Genomic DNA, 18,938 nt, shown 5'->3' on the forward strand with positions numbered 1-18,938 from the left:
TTGAAGGTAGAAGTTACGTTTCTTCTCCCTCCCCCCTCCCCGCCCCCAGTGGGCAGGCATACCAGACAGAGGGAATGAGGGTATGGCCAAAGGGAGGTATGAGAGGAGAGAGCGTGTCATGGAGGAGTGAATGCAGGTGGATGTAGCTGGAGCACATAGTGTTTATGGGGGAGGGAAGTAAAGATTGGGGTTGTGGGAGGAAGGAGGAGTTACCCTGCCTCTGGGAGAGAAAACTTCATTGCCAGATTTTTTTCTGGCAATTTTCCTGTTACTTTGTATCAATAGTATACCCAAAGAACCCTGACTGGATGGGTCAGTGGATTGGATGTCCTTCTGAAAACCAAAAGGTTGTGGGTTCAATTCCCAGTCAGGGCACAGCCTGGGTTGCAGGCCAGGCCCCCAGTTATGGGTGTGCAAGAGGCAACTAATCAATGTTTCTCTTGAACATTTTGTTTCTCTCCTTCTTTTGCCCTCTCTCTAAAAATAAATAAATAAAATGTTTAAAATATATATACCCAAAGAAGGTTGTGTCCTACAAACTCTAGGGAAAGTGTCTTTGTCAACAGGATCTCCCATACTTTGTAGTCCAGGAAGGACTAGGCAGGGCCTAGGGTTTTGCTGGTCCCTTGGAGCCCCTTCTACTTCCCCTGTGAGCTGAGTTTTCTGCAACCCAATTCTCATCAGGGCTGTCTTGGGCATAAAAGCTCTGGGTATGGTTAGAAAACAATAATAGCTACCATTTCTATGTACCTGGCATTATTCTAACTGTTGAATGCACTGATTTATTTAATCCCCACAAAAACCTTATGAAGTAAGCACCACTGTTTTTTTTTCTTTTCTCAACTTTTTAAGTTTTTTTAAATAGAAATAGAGCATACATATAAAAAACTATATGTAAGTGTACAGTTTAATAAATTTTCACACATATAATTAGCACCCAGAACAAGAGAAAGAAAATATCCAGCACCTATAAGGTCTCTAGGCCCTATCCAGTCACTAGTCCTCCCCACCTCCCAAAGCAACTACTATCTACTATCCTTACTTGTGAGAGCAGAAGTTAGTTTGCTGTCTCATACAATATTATTTGTACATAGCTTCTTTAACTTAATTTCATTGCATGTAGTTATAGGTCTGTTCATTCTCTTATTGCTATATAATATCCTCAACCTTTAATTTTGAAATATTTTAAGCCCCAGAAAAGTTGAAAAACTAGTACAATGAACACCCAAATACCCTTAACTGAGAACATGAAGGAATATTATTACATTTTTCTATTTTATAGATGAGGGAACCTAAGGCAAAGAGAATTAGGTAACCAGCGCTGGTCTTGCTACTGGGATCTAGTCAGTCTAGCTGCTGCTTAGTCAGTGATAAAACTGTAGTTGAGCCCTGGCTGGTGTCGCTCAGTGGATTAAGTGCTGACAGGGGGTGGGGGTGGGGGGGTACCAAGAGGTTGCCGGTTCAATTCCCAGTCAGGGCACATGCCTAGATTGTGAGCTAGGTCCCCATTTGGGGGTCTGTGAGAGGCAATTCATCGATGTTTCTCTCCTTCTCTTTTTCTCTCCTTTCCCCTCTCTCTGAAAATAAAGTTAAAAAAAAAAAAACTAGTTAAATTCTGTAACTTCTCTGAGGCTGTTTTTTCATTGTTAAGATGGGAGCGATAACCCCCATTCCAATGAGTTTCCAGGCTGTCATGAGGCTTAAATCTGAGGAACATTAGAAAATGCTCTGTGAGGAGTAAAAAGTGGTGGTACTCAAAAGAGGTATTGTTTAAAGCAGGTTCCTAGGCCTCGCCCCTGTAGATCCTGATTCAGTACCTCTGCCAGGTGATTCTGATGTACTAGTTGCCCTACCAAACTATGAAAAAACACTTCTGTGGTTCTCTAGAGACTATCAAAATCACCTGAAGGACTTATGTATTATTCTTGCCACCAGCTCTACCTTCTCACATGCTCAGGAAGACGAGAGAGTTGCATGTGCAAAATTTGGTGCTTCATCCTCTGTGAGTTTAGAGGATCTGCCCCCAATATTAGTCAGTGAAGCCCTTTTCTTCAGAAATGTAATAGAAAAGCAAAAGGAAGTTACTTATCCTTAAAGAGAACAAGTGACTCACAAGTTTTTTTAAAAAAAGGAAAAGATGGAGGCATTTGTAGGTGAAAGGGCAAGAGTTTTTATTGCAAAATAAGAGGTCAGATTAGTGAGAAGTAAAAAACAACCATCATTACGCAAAATTCTACACATTCCTGTGTCATAGGGCAGAGGTAAATTAATGATAGACAAACCAAACATCTGCTTAGAGCACCAAGAAAGCCAGAGCACCAAAAAGAAAAGAAAAAAAGTAATGATTTGATTGCTTAACACATTGAGGCTGTCAACATGGACTGGAGGGACAATTTTTTTGGCCTTTCTAACATTTATAGTTTCGTATTGTATTTTATCCTGAATTACATGGGGCAGGGGAAGGGGAGAAGTGCCATAATTGTTTTCCTTGCTGAGGGCCTGTAAATGTATTCAGTTGTGTATAAGGGACACATTTTTAATGAGTCAGTGTAGAGCTTTAAATATGATAAACAGTATCCAGGTGCATGAAACATTAGTTAAGTAACAGGTGAATGCCTTTGAGGGCTTTTCACAATGACACAGAAGGCAGGTCCTCCGGTTCCAGCGCCATGGCCACCTCTCCTTGCTCCGCATTCTGGAGGCCTAGGACCTGGCCACCGCCCCCCCCCCCCCCCGCCCCTCACTCGGGGAGAAGTCCACCGAACACCTACTCTGCTCCGGCCGGTCGCACAGCCTGTTTGCTCAAATAATCAGGTCGAAGTCCGGAATTTTACACACGCAGAAAGAAAAAAACAAAACCCTGAAACTCAGATGTTGATTTAAGTTTCTTTTAAAATAAACTCATGCGTAGCCCACTACTTTAAAAAAATTAGTCATCTTGCATAATAAGCATAGGCAGCTATCAGCCCGGAGTATCTCGCCGAGAAAACAAAGAGGACCAACCTAAGGTACTCAAGGCCCCCTCTGGACCTGCCGATTCGACTTTAAAATAAATATGTATGAGGAATAGACTTCAAAGTCAAGAGCAGTGAAACAAATCTCTTTAGGTTCTTCATCGAGTTAAATTTTACAAACCTTTACAAGTAATTTGCTAAAAATAAGTCTAGAATCATTGTGTCCGTTTTTAAAAAGTTCTATTTTGAGGACCAATGGTAATCAGGTTAGTGCTCATGTGTTTGCGCGATTGCACACTGCCGTTTGCAAAAGCCCAGAGCCGGCCTGGGCGCCAGGGGCATTTTTGCCACAGGCCTCCCAAGATTCCTAACTCGGGCAGAGCCCCCAGCTCACGCACAACACGTCTCACCCAGACAACGGCTCGCGACATAGGGAAGGCGTCACGAGGGACATTCGGCCTTGGCCGCAGGGTGTTCCGGGTCGCGGGCCGCAGTCACGTGTTGCGAGCGGGTGGGGCGGGCCCGAGTATATAGCCGGGTCCGTCGGCCGTTGGGCGCCGCAAGTGTTGCTGGAGCTGGGCGTGTAGGGCAACCGGATCTTCGCCTCTGGGCTGCTGTGATCGGTGGGTGCGCGTCCTCTCTGACCTGCGAGCTGGCCCGCGTCCCCGGTGGGATTCTGGGCTGGACGGCGTGGGGTGGTGGCCGGTGGGGTCTGCACGCCTCCGGGCTCCGGTGGGAAGGGGCGGTCCTGGGCCTGCGCTTTCGACTCTTGATTTTGTCAGTTGAGTCGTCTTTTCTGCCAGCTGCTGTAGCACAGTTGTAGCTTCTTTGCTTGGTTGCGGGGTAACATTTTTAATTTGTCCCCAAAGAACATTATTTGAAAGGTAATGCGTTAGAACATCGTCTTAAAGCAGAATTTTATGGGGTACGTAGTGATAGCGGGGCAATCGATTCTGGCGCCTGACTTCTCCTTTTAGTGCGGTTCTTACTCATTTCTTAGAACTGGGACGCTTGGTGGCCAGAGAGTGAACTGATTGGCCCAGAAGTAGTGGACAGCAGGCTGTACTCGCTCTTGTAACTTCCCAGCTCTGTTGCTGAGCAGTGAGGCAATTTTGTGTGGGTGTGGGGCGTTGGAAACACTAAATTTACATCTAAAGGCGTCCGGAACTGTTTCTCAATTCCTGGGAGCACCTACTTCCCCCTGTGCTTAGTTACCACCAAACTAGTTTATTTGACAAGGAAAGAATAAACCCCTCTTTACCCTTCCAACGTGCTCCAACTCTGTAGTCCTGAAGATGTCTTCTGCTTGAAATCTGTCTTTAGTTTTAACATGGATTTCAACTTGGTTAGCATTTTTGTGAATAGATATTGCCCTTCAAAAGGCATTTGTAGTATTCTGGAGAAGAAACAAAATGTATCAGCAACTTGGCTTTTCCCTGCAGTCTGTTTTCTATTGAAGTTTACACAGAAGCTCTGAAACTTTGCCTGAGAAGGTGTTTGCCTAGGGGAGAGCTCTCAGAGCTAGAGGGTGGGGAAAAGTACAGAAGACTATGCTTACATCATACCGAATTTTTCTCTACTTGGAAGTTAGCAGTTGCTTGGGTTAGGGAATGAATCTGGGAGAATCTTATCCTAGTGTCCTGAAATAAGTTTCTCTTCCGCAGATTTCTTCTCTCTCCAGGAAGAAAAATGGTATCAGCTGCAGTTGATCCACAGCCGGTATGAATTATAAATAGCTGTTTCTTGATTCCTTTTCCTCTCCATGTGTTTTGAGAAGTTAACTCCCTCTCCTTTGTGGTTGCAGAGTGTGGTGACTAGGGTGGCCAACCTACCGTTGGTAAGCTCCACATATGACCTCGTGTCCTCGGCCTATGTCACTACAAAGGATCAGTATCCTTACTTGAAGTCTGTGTGTGAGATCGCGGAGAAGGGTGTGAAGACCATCACGTCGGTGGCTGTAATGAGTGCTCTGCCCATCATCCAGAAGCTAGAGCCACAAAGTGAGTTCTGATTCCCCCTCAAGATTTAGTTCAAGGGACCTGTTAGGAGTGAGCCTGGAGCTGATTTGAATATGGTGAATGCCAGCCTAGTGCCCTGAGCACACAGTGGCAGCATCAGGGAATCTTCAGCCTTTCCTGAGGCACATACTGCCTTTGTTTAGAAACTGCTGGGTGACCCTCATTATATTAGGTCTGCTTCATAGCAATGGCAGATGTTCATGATAACTTTTTAAGAATCCCCCAGATTCTTCTACATTGGTAACTGAAGTCACAAGGGGAGGCAGTGTGTAAACTGAAATTGACTTCCTTGGGACCAGACAGTATACATGAACTGCTTTTAAAATAAATAATATCTTTATTGAGATATAAATTAACACACCATATAATTCACCCACTTAACATGTACAAGTCAGTGTTTTTTAAAAATATACTCAGAGTTGTGCAAGCATCACTACAATCAATTTTAGAATACAGTACTCCCTCACTTATTGTGGGTATTACCTTCTAGACCCCCCAGTGATAGGTGAAAATCTGCGAAGTAGGAACCTTACATTTATTTTAGTATTTATATATTTTAAGGCTTTATAAACCCTTCCCACACACTTATAAGCCGTTCACAGGCCCTTATTAACCGTTCCCACTCCCTTACTGACCTTTTCCACACTTTTATAAACGCTACTTATGTTCTTAAACATATTCTACACTCTTAAACTTACGTAACTTTAACAACATAACGTATACAGTACTGCAAAATCCTGTGATATAGTGAAAAATCTGCAATAAATAATTAAATATAATATTTTAAAAAATCCTGCAATACAGTGAGGCCGTGATAAGTGAACCGTAATATAGAGAGGGACTACTGTATTATCATCCCCAAAAGGAACCTCATACCAAAAAGTTCTGGGAATGATATGGATGATAGTTGCATAACATATCAGTACTTCATTCCTTTTTACTGTGGAATAATATTCATTCTATTGTGTGGTTAGATCATACTTCATTTAGTCATTCATCAGTTGATTGACATTTGGTTGCTTTATGGTGGTAAGAATAATGAATTATACTGTGAACATTTGTGTATAAGTGTGTGGACACATGTTCTCAGTTCTCTTGGGTATATACCTAGGAGTGGAATTGCTGGGTCATATAATAACTGTTTCAACTTTTGAGGACCTCCTAGACTGTTTTCCAAAATGGTTTATAATTTTACATCCTCACTAGCAATGTGTCAGGGTTTTTATACATGAACCCTTTCAAATGAAGATTTAAATTAATCTCCCAAATGATTAAGTCATGGACTTTTGGGAATAAAAGTTAGAGACTAGTTTTCTAACTCTGCTACTTCCCAAATGGATTTAGTAGGACTAGTGTTTGGCTTGATTATCTTCAGGGGAAGCTTGGGCTAAAATCTAGGCCCTGTTAGGGAGATCCAGGGTGCTGTTAGCGGAACCATTTCCTGAATTAAGTTTATGTAGGGGTTAAACTAGCATGGAAATGCTAATTTTGAGAGTTCAGATACCTTATTCCCTGAATGAGGGTTCTGGTGAAGCCTCATTAACCTTAGGAGGAAGAAGCTTCTTAGCCAGCTTCCTGCCTAGCTTGTCACTCCTGCCTGCTGTTCCCACACCCTCTTATTTCCCTGTCAGAAGAAAGTTGCCAGCATCCTCCTGAGCCCCTTCCTATCTGAGCTAGAGATACTAGGCAATGCATAGTGTGATAAATGAAGGTCAGTGTTCTTGCTGGTTTTTATAACTAAATATTTAAGATATGATAATATGTATTCATTCTATACCTACACTGTTAACATTTTCCCCATTTGTGATTCTTCTAGTTGCTGTTGCCAATACCTATGCCTGTAGGGGGCTGGACAGGATTGAGGAGAGACTGCCTATTCTGAACCAGCCAACAAATCAGGTGAGCTTGGGACAAGAAGGCTGAGGCTTTCCACCTCACATGTTTTCATGTTCTATCTGTTTAACATAACTGGTTCTCATGTGGTGCTTGGTAAATACAGAGATGGTACATTAACCCTTTTCTCACTTGGTGTCTGAGAGCACACGCAGTAAGATGAAGAAACAGACATGCTTGCCTATATCATCTTGACAAATTTTATATGTTTACCTCATTTGCTACTCCAGCAACCCTTGAATGGTGGCAGGTTGGGCAAATATACCTGATAAGGAAATTGAGGCTCATCAATTCTTAGTGACTTGCTCAAGACCTAAAGCTAGAAAGTCCAAGGGCCCAATTCCTCCTTTAACTTTTCAACTGTGCTGCCTTAGTTAAGACCTTCAATATGTATTTATGCCCTTTTTTCTCACCAGCCAGGTGATCTGTTTTTCTACTTGTAGGTTGTTGCCAATGCCAAAGGTGCTGTGACGATGACTGTGACCGGGGCCAAGGATTCTGTGGCCAGCACAATCACTGGGGTGATGGACAAGACTAAAGGAGCAGTGTCTGGGGCAAAGGATGCTGTGACAACAACTGTGACCGGGGCCAAGGATTCTGTGGCCAGCACGATCACTGGGGTGATGGACAAGACTAAAGGAGCAATGACTGGCAGTGTAGAGAAGACCAAGTCTGTGGTCAATGGCAGTATTAACACAGTCATGGGGAGTCGGATGATGCAGCTGGTGAGCAGTGGAGTAGAAAATGCACTCACCACATCAGAGCTGCTGGTAGACCAATACCTCCCTCTCACTGAGGAAGAACTAGGTAAGTGGATTTTTTGTCTTAAAATAATGTTGCATATCATAAGTCAATCTTTTAAGTCAGCTTCATTGAAATATACTTTATACACTACAAAATTCACCTTTTTCATACTAAATTCACAGTTCCTCAGCCATCACTTCAGTCTAGTTTTAGAATATTTCCATCACTAAAAGATTCTTCGTGCCTGAATCTCCAATATCTCCCTTGGACAACACTAATGTTTCTGTCTTTATAGATTTTCTTTCATAAAGCAATCTTAAGTTTCACATTGAATTGTACATAGTAAGTTTTGAAACTTTAGGAGAAATTAGCCTAGAGAAATACTTTCTACAAATGGGTAGTCTTTAATGGGCTGCTTTGCAGAATCATTAAACATTTAATAGCTACTATATGCCAGGTACTGTGTTGCCCAAGAAGCTTTCTCTAGTGGGAAGAGACATGTGTAAATTAACCTGTCAGATGCAGTGTTCTGGGTAGTCAAGCCCAGCAGTAGACATGAACTGTCTTAGGAAAATGAGTGTATAATTGCTAGGTGGGTAATTAGAATCAACAAAATCAAGATTCAGGGTAGAGTCTAGGCATTGTAACTTATAGCTTTGATCCCTAATGTTTTTTGTCCCATCTTTCTAACTTCAGAAAAAGAAGCAAAAAAAGTTGAAGGATTTGACACTCTCCAGAAGCCAAGTTATTATATTAGGCTGGGGTCTCTGTCTACCAAGCTCCGCTCACGTGCCTACCAGCAGGCTCTCAGCAGAGTGAAAGAAGCTAAGCAGAAAAGCCAAGAGACCATTTCTCAGCTTCATTCCACTGTTAACCTGGTGAGTAAAAGTTTACTTAAAGGTATCTGAAGTGAGTTCATTTATCTCAAGGGGTTAGAGTAAATATAATCATGAAATCCAATAATTTTTCATTTTAACTTATGAACAACCCAATAGAAAAATGGGCTAAGATTATACAGACAACTCACAGAAAAGGAAGTACAAATAGCTGAAGTATATGAAGTGTTGTTAATCTTACTCTGAAGGGTCAAGTTATAGGCGCTTCTCTCTTCCTAACACACTGGCAAAGTGTATATAGAGAAAGGTGTACTTCTAGACTTCTGGAGGATTTGAGGGTTGGTTCTAGAAAAGTTACAAACACACCTATCAGTACTTTCAGAAATTGGTCCCACAGATATGTATGTTTGTTTAGAGTTGTAAGAGACTATAAATAATGCATGCTGACTAATAGGGAACTAATTAAATTGATATATCATAAAAGACTATTGTGTAGCTGTTAAACATTGCCAGGTTACAGAACAATATGTATTGTACTGCCATTCTTGGAAGGCAAAAATGGGTGGCTGACAATAGGGAAGAGGAAGTTTGAATTCCTTTCTCTTTTGTAATTTTTTCTTATATTTTACACTAGAGGTAAACTGGAGGTAAATTTGGAGACAGTGGTTTAATAGTTAAGTAGAGGCAGCAGAGAACTATGATTACTTGGTAATAAGTAACAGTGAGGGCAGGGATTGCTCTTCTTCAAGTCTATGGATATTCTTTATTTTTATGTTGTCTGATTTTCATCATAGATCTGAGAACAGGCTGACACTGACTAGTTCCTTTGTTTTATTTCAATGTGCTCTAGATTGAATTTGCCAGGGAGAATGTGCATAGTGCCAACCAGAGAATTCAGGGTGCTCAGGACAAGCTCTACCTGTCCTGGGTGGAGTGGAAGAGAAGCATTGGCTACGATGATACTGATGAATCACACTGTGCCGAGGTAAGACGATTGGGACACAGTCATCCACGACAGTTCCTGAAGAAGTTCTGCCAGACTTTTATTTCCATGTTCCCATTATTTCTCTTAGAATACTATTCTTCAGCAAAAGTTGGAGCAGAAAAGCAAAGTTATGTGACAGAAAAGCCGAACTGCAGTAACTTTAACAACCTACAGATATGCATATTGCTCCTAAGGGATGCAGCTAAATGAGAAACATAGGCCTTGTCCTCAGTACAGACTAACAGGGGACACAGGCATTTTTACTGTTATGGTGTTTTTTGACAGCATAAAAACAGGGGCTCTGAGACTAACTTGGTCTTGGAGTGAGGATGGATGAGTCAGATGACTTCCTGGAAGAGGTGTGTTAAGCTGGAACTGAATGGGAGAATAAAGTAGGCGAAAGGGCAGTAAGGGGACTAATGTTCCAGACAAAAGAAATAGCATGTTGTAGTCCTCAAAAGTGGTTCTTTAGGTTCCAAAAGCTAGTGTGCATGTCTATGAAATGTGAAGAAAAATACTGCTGTTGCACTCAGGATTGTTATGAGGATTTTAAAAAGCTGAAGAATCCACATATGTGGTGGACACAGAGCTAGCACACTGTAATTGAACTAATTCATACATAGCATTGTTGGGTCCACTGCTAATTTAAAATTTGTTTTATTTTCAGCACATTGAGTCACGTACTCTTGCTATTGCCCGAAACCTGACTCAGCAGCTGCAGACCACGTCCTCCACTCTCCTGTCCAACATCCAGGGGTTACCACAGAATATCCAAGATCAGGCCAGTCACTTGGGGGTGATGGCTGGAGACATCTACTCCGTGTTCTGCAATGCTGCGTCCTTTAAAGAAGTGTCTGACGGCTTCCTTACTTCTAGCAAGGGGCAGCTGCAGAAAATGAAAGAGTCTTTAGATGATGTGATGGATTATCTTGTTAACAACACACCCCTCAACTGGCTGGTAGGTCCCTTTTATCCTCAGATAACCGAGTCTCAGAAAACTGAGGATCGAGGTGCAGAGAAGGACACAACCAGTCAGGAGGCCCAGCAGCTTGAGCACAAACCACATTAATCCTGTCCCTTTCACCAGTGCATGGTGCAGCCAGATGACACCTTCTATTATGTTGAAATTAACCTGCTAGACAACTTGGAATTGGGGAAATGGCTGGCTAGAAAAAAGGTCTCTTCATTGTAGTTTTTTCCAACTGGATTAAGATCTTTAAAGTTTCTGACATTAACAGATGAGTTCTTTGTCTTATGTGGCTGGTAAGAAAAGAATGATAGACTGGCCAGAGCCTAGTCAGAGGTCACAAAATGTTACGTTGCATTTGTGGTCTCATTCTGTTGCCACTGTTGCTGTGTGTTTGCATTGAATAAAAGCACCTTCATGTGGGCTGTTGTCTGAACTGGGTCTGCCCCGGTTTGGTCTCAGCAGGCCTCATCACTGGTTTGTCACACATGCATGCTTATACAAATTTAGTTTTTTGTATTTTGTTTTTTTCATAAAGGATTGTCTTTGGTGTATTCAATAAAATTCATTACAGAATAGATCAGTTGTATGCCGTGTGTTCCATGTGCTTTGTGTGTTGCTTTCATTGAGCTGCTTTCGCCTGCATGATAGGGCTGTTAATACACATTCATGAATTCCAGTTGGCCTGTTAGGGGGAATTTGGCAGTGTAATAACATTGGAGGACTAATGTCAAAAATGGAATATTTGATGACAGGTTTTAAACAAGTGAAAAACTAATGTGCATATAAGGGTTTTACTGGGTGACAGTTGCCTTCATTTTCCTGTTTACTAGGCCCCTTGAGAGGATTTTTAAACCAGTGGAAGGACCTCCTCATGCCTGACTGCCTTGCTGAATAGGAACCAAGGCTGAAAGCAGGCCAGTGAGTGACTATTTGCATCAGTCTCACATAAAGGCAGCAGGCATTACTCGCTAAGGGGCCATTTACACTGTGACCCCTGACTGATGTTTAGTGTCCAGCTGGACTGTGTTGTCACTAACTTTCTGAGAAAGTCACTAACAGTTGTTGGTCAGAATTAAGATCACGTGAGAGTAACCGGAAGTAAAAAGACTTTGGATCCCCTGTAAAAAAGGGTTCGTCTTGCCTCCTGCCTAGAGTATTCTAGCTCCTAGAGTGTTGATCAGCTACTTAGGAAGTATAAATCTCCTTATAAAAAAAACAACAGGATGCAAACTGTTTCCAAAAAATCATTGAATTTGTGATCTAGAACTACATGCCCTGCCTGACCTTACTAAAAGGTTAGCAAGACTGCTTTTCAACAGAATCAAAATCTAAATCTCATCTGTCTCCTCTTTCTAACCTGGTTCACCTCTTCCCGTGAATACAAGGAAGCAGCACATAACTTTACATGCACTGGTGTGAATGAATCTATCAAAACTAAGTTATAGAGCTAAACTTTTTCCCCTTGAGGTAACACCAGGAATTAGTAAACAGGTGAGTTGAATTGAAGCGTAAAGACTCAGATTCTTGAAGCTAAGGAGCTTCTGGTTTCTGGGAAGATGGCACTGTCATGATTCATGGGCTTCAGGAATAGAGCCTATCCGTTCACTTGCTTGCCTGCCTGCCCCCAGTGATGCATTTTCTAGAGCCTCCAAACTTTTTTACTTTAGTTTAAAGTGAGCATGGCCTTGTCCCTCTTTGCCTCCAAATTCCAAGGCTAGCATTTTGTGGTTTATTTTAACTGGTTGAAAAATTCGTAAACTATAGCTTTCTTACCTGAACATAAACTTTTGCATTTTCCCATCATAAGAGTTAGAGTGCCAACTGAATTGTTTGTGAAAAGGAGACATTTCAAAGCTATTTGTTATGAGCAAGACAACATGAAGGAGACCACTTAGCTTCTAGAAGAACACCACTAGCCTTTGCTTTTTGCCATAAGCTATGCACAGTTGTGGTTTTGTCTGTCTCTGTGTCTCAAGTTTGTGCCTCAGCACATTTCATTCTTTTGTCAACATGTCTCAAAATTTGTGGTGTTCTTGCATCCTAAACTTTATTGTATAAACTAGCAGTTTCGGTTTAACACACTTTTCCCCAAGGAGGACAATTTTTTATTTTTTAGAGAGAGGAGAAAAGTGAGAGAAAGAGGGAGAGAAACATCAAATGTGTGAGAGAAACATTGATCAGTTGCCTCGCATACCTCCAAGTGAGGACCTGGCCTGCAACCCAGGCATGTGCCCTGACCAGGAATTGAACCAGCAATCTTTCGATTTGCAGTCTGGTGCTCAACCCACTGAGCCACACCAGCCAGGGCAAGGAGAGCAATTCTTCTGAGGAAAAAAGCTAGGCCTAGCACAGTAACTATGGCAGGTTTTTAAATATTTAACTGCATGAAGCCTGCCATGGTGTGCCTGAATGTTCCAGGACGTGTTTTTCTTTGCATGTAATAATAATATGGACTTTATTCTGGGTAAAAAAAAAATTAAAGGAAAATAGTATACTAGCCATTACTATCTTAGCCTTAGTTTTCCATCTGCCATAAAATTAGCGATGCCTCAACAGATGAAAGTGAAGTGTCTGAAGATGGGCTGTCTTTTTCTATTTTTGAATGAGAGGCACCGGGACGCCATCTGTGAGAGAGTGACATGTAGTATCTTTAATTTGCTAGTTCAGGTGTGAGCATATATACTATAAGGTCATGATTAGTAAAATATTTTCACTTAGTTAAGGCGTTATAGGTATTGAAAAACAAAAAATTTAAAGGGAAAAAACTGAAATTTGGTTTGCCTGAGATACCTCTTTTAGAGTACCATTTAGCTCATGAGGGAAGGAGGAACAAGGAGCGGGGTAGATATTTGTGCATCTATCTGTCCAGTGCAGGGGAATGGAAAGGAGGGTCTCTTTCCAGCCTGACCTTCATGGATTCTCATGGGCTTGGGACTGGGTCAGCGGGGCCTTGTCCTGATTCAGTTTCAGGAGTGACCCAGCACTGAGGTCTGCATGGGTGTTGGTCTTGTGAGATGTCCCTGCTCTATAAGCAAAAGTACTTATAACTTGTATAAATACAACACTTTCGTGCTATAGGTGTCCACCTTCTCAACAGTTATCCTATAATATTTCCACAGTAACCATCTTTTCCACAGTAAGGAAAAGATACTGAGTCATTCCACTGTTGAGTATCTTAAAATTCGAGTCTGACCTGCAGCAGCCCACTTCATCTGAATGATGGAGACACTGGAAAGGTAATAGTGTCAAACTGTTCAAAGAGAAGAGTAAGAAGTCTCTTCAGGCTTAAGGTCAGCTTAAGCCAAAGACATGTTTTATGGTGTCTTCCCTGCCCTCCTTGTTTACCTTTCGAGATTCTGATGCTACTGTCCCATGTTTTAGAAATGACCAATTCTTGGAAGAAATGGTGTCAATTGGACACTCACTGGGATAGGCCCAGGTCATATTTCTGGGGCTGGTGAGGGATGAAGCCTTGATCACCATTCATCTGAGACTGAGCTCAGCTGAGAGGCAGGGGCACTCAAATGGAAAAGGCTGAAAAGGAAAATCACACCCTCAGTTGGTGCTGAGGTGGTGAGAAGCAGGCAGTTTACTGAGTTTGACTGTGAGATTGCTGAATAATACAATTCAATGCATCTTTAGTTAAGATTGTCAGTAAGATGACTAAGTGAAATGATAGGAAGGCAGTGTGAAAGGCAGGTGTTTGGAGGAGGTGGGACAGAGTTGCCTGGGATTCTTTCATGCTTAATTTGCTTAAACTGAGCTTGCAGATTAGAGAGAAATGGATTAAAATATAATGAAAGGCTTTGAATCTCACACAGGAGACTAGGCTTGATGTAGAGTGGACCTTCTAAGTTATCTACCTTGGTATTTTCTTTTATGAAAGTGCTATTTGAGAGAGCCATATAAAAGATATTAAAGCCATGTCATAATATGCACATTTTGAGCTAACACTGAAAAAAATCTATTAATAGTTCGTGCACTTATTAGTTAGAGAGACAATGTGAATATAACCTTATTATATGTACTGGCATTAAAAATGATTTGATTCAATACTTGAGTTCCTAATAGTATAAAGCATGAACCCAGCCCTGCTGAAAATGTAAACTCCAGAAACTGTCCTCAAGACTTACAAAAGTCTTTGAGGAAGAATGTTAATGAATATTCAAATAATATTCTGGTATACCACCATTTGTCCTTATCTTTAGAGGCCCCAGGTTGCTAATTTTTTAATTTCCTGCCTTTATTACAAAATTAACCTGCAAAATATGACATCTCAGCAACAATTTGAGTTTGTAGTTTTATTGACCAAAGTGAAAGAGAACACTAACTTAAGTTATATCTCCTCTTAAGTAGTAAAGAGTGTTACTTAATTGACATTTTACAAAAGTAATCAACAGCTTAAATGGTACTTTTGTGTAAGTATCAGTGATGAAAAATAGTTACCATTTAAATTGTTTTGATACTTAGGAGTGGAATTGCTCATGGGTCATATGGTCACTCTATGTTTATTTGAGGAACGGCCAGACTCTTTCCCAAAGTGGCTGCAGCATTTACATTCCCACCAGCAGGGTATGAAGGTTCTGATTTCTCTGTATCTTCACCAACATTTGTTATTTAACTTTGTGATTCTTGCTAACCATTTAAATCAAAAATGTATAAGAGTCAGTGTTGAGTAGTGTGAATCAAGCACTTTTTCTTTTTAATTGTCTACGTAGGTTAGAGTAAAGGAAAACTCAGCTAAGGAGGTAGCTAATGTATTTATCAGATTGATTCCCTTATATAAAGTGGCCCGACTGAGCCCTCAGCATGGATAAAACCACACCCATCTTCCCCTGCCCTTTCTGTCTATGCCAGGAATTAACTGGTAAGACATATAAATGCAGATTCTTGGGTTCCACCACCAGCGAATCTGGTTAGTAGGTCTGGAGGTACTACCAGGCATCTGCACTTTTAAAAAGCAAATCCCTACCCCACCAAAAAAAAAAAAAAAATCATCCCCAGTATTCTACTGCAGGAGACCCATTTATCCACACTTTGAGAAGTAAAGGAAATAGGAAACAAATGATATTACCTTGAAACAAAAATAGGGATATCATTAGCTGTAGTCCCTTCTCTCCAAACAAGACCCTCAGTGTGGGCTCCATAAATGTCTCATTTTGAAAAGAACTACTATTGCCCTGGCTGCTGTGGCTCAGTGGATTGAGCATCAGCCTGCGAGCCAAGTGTCGCTGGTTCGATTCCCAGTCAAGGCACATGACTAGATTGCACATCAGGTCCCCAGTTGGGGGCGCGAGTGAGAGGCAACCACACAGTGATGTTTCTCTCCCTCTCTTTCTCCTTTCCCCTCTCTCTAAAAATAAAAATAAATAAACAAACAAGTAAATTAATTTAAAAAAAGACCTACTATTGATGTATCTGCTTAAATAAATCAAATACAAAGGAATTAGCATTGACCAGTTGAATGTTGTGCAATGAGTACCAAGAATCACTAATTTTGTTGTGATAAGTGCCAACCTGTTCCATAGGCTGAGAGTTTTAACCACTTTCACAGACTCTTCTTAGCCAAGGATAAAACATTGGTACAAGAGGCTGTTCCTACTGTAGGACAGAGGTGTGTCCCCAGTGAAGCTGCATCAAATTGTTCAGGTAAAGGATAAAGAGATAGTAAAGCAAAACCAAGTTGCTACCGACCGACCCTGTAACTTGCAAGTATAATCAAGCTGTATATACAACCTATTTTGGATAGTAAGAGATTTCTGTTAAAATCAAACCCTCAACAGGGTTGGTCTTATGTATTTGGTGTTAGAGTTAATCATTACCTCTTGCGTTATTCTTTTATGGCCCTATATGTAGGAATTACTTTTATACAAACAAACTAAAATTTTAATTTTTCTTTTCACATCATTATTTCTTCAGTAATTATTCTATACTTCAAAATAAGTCAATTGTCCTGATTCTGTGTCATGTTTACCAGCATTGCTTGCACATTCACCTTTACTAGCAAGTGAAATTCCCATAGATGGTGTTTTTATTTCTGTAGCAGCTTCACCTATCCAGGATCTCACGCTGCCAACACTCGCCTACCTTTATGCAAATTAGACAACGGTACCTTGTCTTCAACATGTATAGTGCCACCTTCTGGAAAGTCATGATAAATATGTGAATCAATTAAGTCCGGTAGGAAAGGTGAGCACTGTGGTTGTGTGGTGAAAAACCTGTGAAATGTACACAGGGTCCAGGGATTCCTAGCGTGGTCACATGGTTTTCTTGAAAATAATGTATTGCCACTTTCTTGTCCTTTTCAGGGAGGGACTATGGTTATCTCATTAGTTTCCAAGTAAGCGTCAGATTCTGAGTTTGGCCTCCATTACTGATGGGCATTCACAGCAAAAGACTTCTACACTCAAGGATTTTTATAGTTAGTTTTGTCTCTGTTAAGTAACTAGGTAATTTTTTTCCCTCAGCTGTCAAGATTCCACCTTTTAGTAATTTATTATACCTCATTAATTTTCTGCTTCTAATCTGCTTTTAGCTAAGAAACTTATGTAGCTTATCAAAATTGTATGTAAAGTAAGAATTAATAGAACTTATCTGTAACAGCCTTTCCAATGAAGAGAAGAGCTAGGACTTTGATGGCTATTTCAACTAGTAATAGACCTTTTGCGTCCTCATTTCCTAGACATTTCCCAAATGATTTACATTATTGGAAGTCAGGCTTATAAAAAAGTGGAGCATTATTATTTTTTAAGAGAATAGTAGATTAATAGATAAATGAATAACCAGAAATGCTTTATTTCTTGTGTTTTCAGAAAGCTTTCATTTAATGAGTCTACCACTAGTTAGTATCCATTTAAAGAGAAGTTTCCTTAGTGCCTTTATAATATGAGTGGATTTGGGGAGTAAGACTATAAAACACCTTGTCAGAAAGCACAGCTATAGACAAAGTAAGGTTCACTCACATGCAGGTGCCAGCTTACTTTATTAGTGTTTGTTTTAATATCCAAGGTTCTTCTTTTACAGGTATTTGATTTCACTCTCATAGACTTGACATCTGAGACTGATGAAATTCCAGATATTATAGCTTTGGAAGAAGAGGATGAATCACATCATTCACATGCTAATAACCCTGAGTTTGCTCAGGGAGAAATGTTGAAAAACTAACAAGAAAACGCTTCTTTGGCTGAATACAAAATTTGTGTCACATTAAACTTTATATTTGCTCATATATTATTCCTGTGGGCTTTGGGGATTAGTCTATTTTTTTTTTATTACTTGGTCTTAATTGCAATGAAACTTTGATCCAAGCTTTTGAAAGAGATTCTAGTTCTGTATCACATATCATTTAATATATTTTTCAAAGTTTAATCATTGAAATGCCTGTAATAAAAATTGGTCTACATAATCTCTAATCATTTTGTGTGTGTTTGTACGAATATAGCAAGTGTGTGTGTGTAGTTTTGCCTCCCAGGATTTATTTTTGCTTCTTCTAGTAACAGAACCTTTGTGTCCTTTTGTGGGGAGGATGTCTCAGTGGGTATGCTAGTCAAGGTTCTTTTGCATTCCCCTAGCCTAGGGTGGGCATATGACCGAAAACAGATCAACTGAAAGGAAGCATATCATGCTGGGTAAATGCTTAGACTCTAGGTTCTAATCTTGGCTCTGCCACTTACTAGCTGTGTGACTTTAAACAAGTTACTTAATTTCTGTTTAACTCAGCCTCCTTACCTATAAAATGGGGATAATAGGCTTGTTATGAAAAATCAATGAATTAACATTTGTAAAAACCTTAGAGCAATACCTGACACAGAGCAGCATTACCTAAGTATTAGTTAAGTAAATTAATGGTCAACCCAGTAGCAGTGTCCAGATTACAGTTTTGAAATATCTTTTTCCATGAAAAGAAATCAGGTCTTCGTGGAGAAATGACTGATTCTAGGACTGAGGAAATATACAAAATGAGCTTTGAACTTCTTGTTATTCCTGATAGCAAGGAAGCCAATTTGAAGAGCTTTCCATTGACCAAAGATGGGCGATTTTGAACTTCAGTAAGGATAATTTCAATAGATTAAACCCCATCAAATGTGAACCCCATCAAATATTCAAATATATCATTATATATAAATAATCTAATTGAATTGGTCACCTTCAGAAGATGATAGTAAACTCATTCTTTATCTTGAAAACTGGTAAATAAAGGAAAAGAGTCAAGAATTTAGCCTTTCTTATATCTTTACCACTAGGTAAAAATATAGTAGATGAGAGAAGACTTCTCTCATAAAAATATTTCCACTAAGAAATGAAAAATAAATGCTGCTTTACTCAATTTGAGCTGCTATAACAAATGATCTCAGAGGTTGTGGTTTAAACAACAAAGATTTATTTCTCACAGTTCTGGAGGCTGGAAGTTTGAGATCATGGTGCCCGCTTGATTGAGTTTTGGGGAAGTTTCCCCTCCAGGGTGCAGAAAATCGACTTCTTTTTGCATTCTTACATCGTGGAAAGAGCAGAGAAGTGAAGGATGCTCCCTTGTGACTC

The 18,938-nt window shown here is 40.4% G+C and overlaps 1 protein-coding gene across 1 annotated transcript; it reads left to right on the plus strand.

Annotated features, from left to right (window-relative positions):
* Positions 1-4,618: 4,618 nt before the first annotated feature.
* Positions 4,619-17,659, plus strand: PLIN2 (perilipin 2). Its single transcript, XM_090274072.1, has 8 exons — positions 4,619-4,673; positions 4,759-4,954; positions 6,789-6,871; positions 7,309-7,672; positions 8,306-8,487; positions 9,296-9,430; positions 10,098-10,388; positions 17,424-17,659. The coding sequence occupies exons 1-8, from the start codon at positions 4,644-4,646 to the stop codon at positions 17,562-17,564; spliced, it is 1,422 nt and encodes a 473-aa protein (XP_090130198.1). The 5' UTR covers positions 4,619-4,643; the 3' UTR covers positions 17,565-17,659.
* Positions 17,660-18,938: the final 1,279 nt, after the last annotated feature.

Source organism: Furipterus horrens, unplaced genomic scaffold, assembly GCF_987537825.1.
Source record: "Furipterus horrens unplaced genomic scaffold, mFurHor1.1.pri manual_scaffold_4, whole genome shotgun sequence".
In the NCBI taxonomy this organism is placed as follows: Eukaryota; Metazoa; Chordata; class Mammalia; order Chiroptera; family Furipteridae; genus Furipterus; species Furipterus horrens.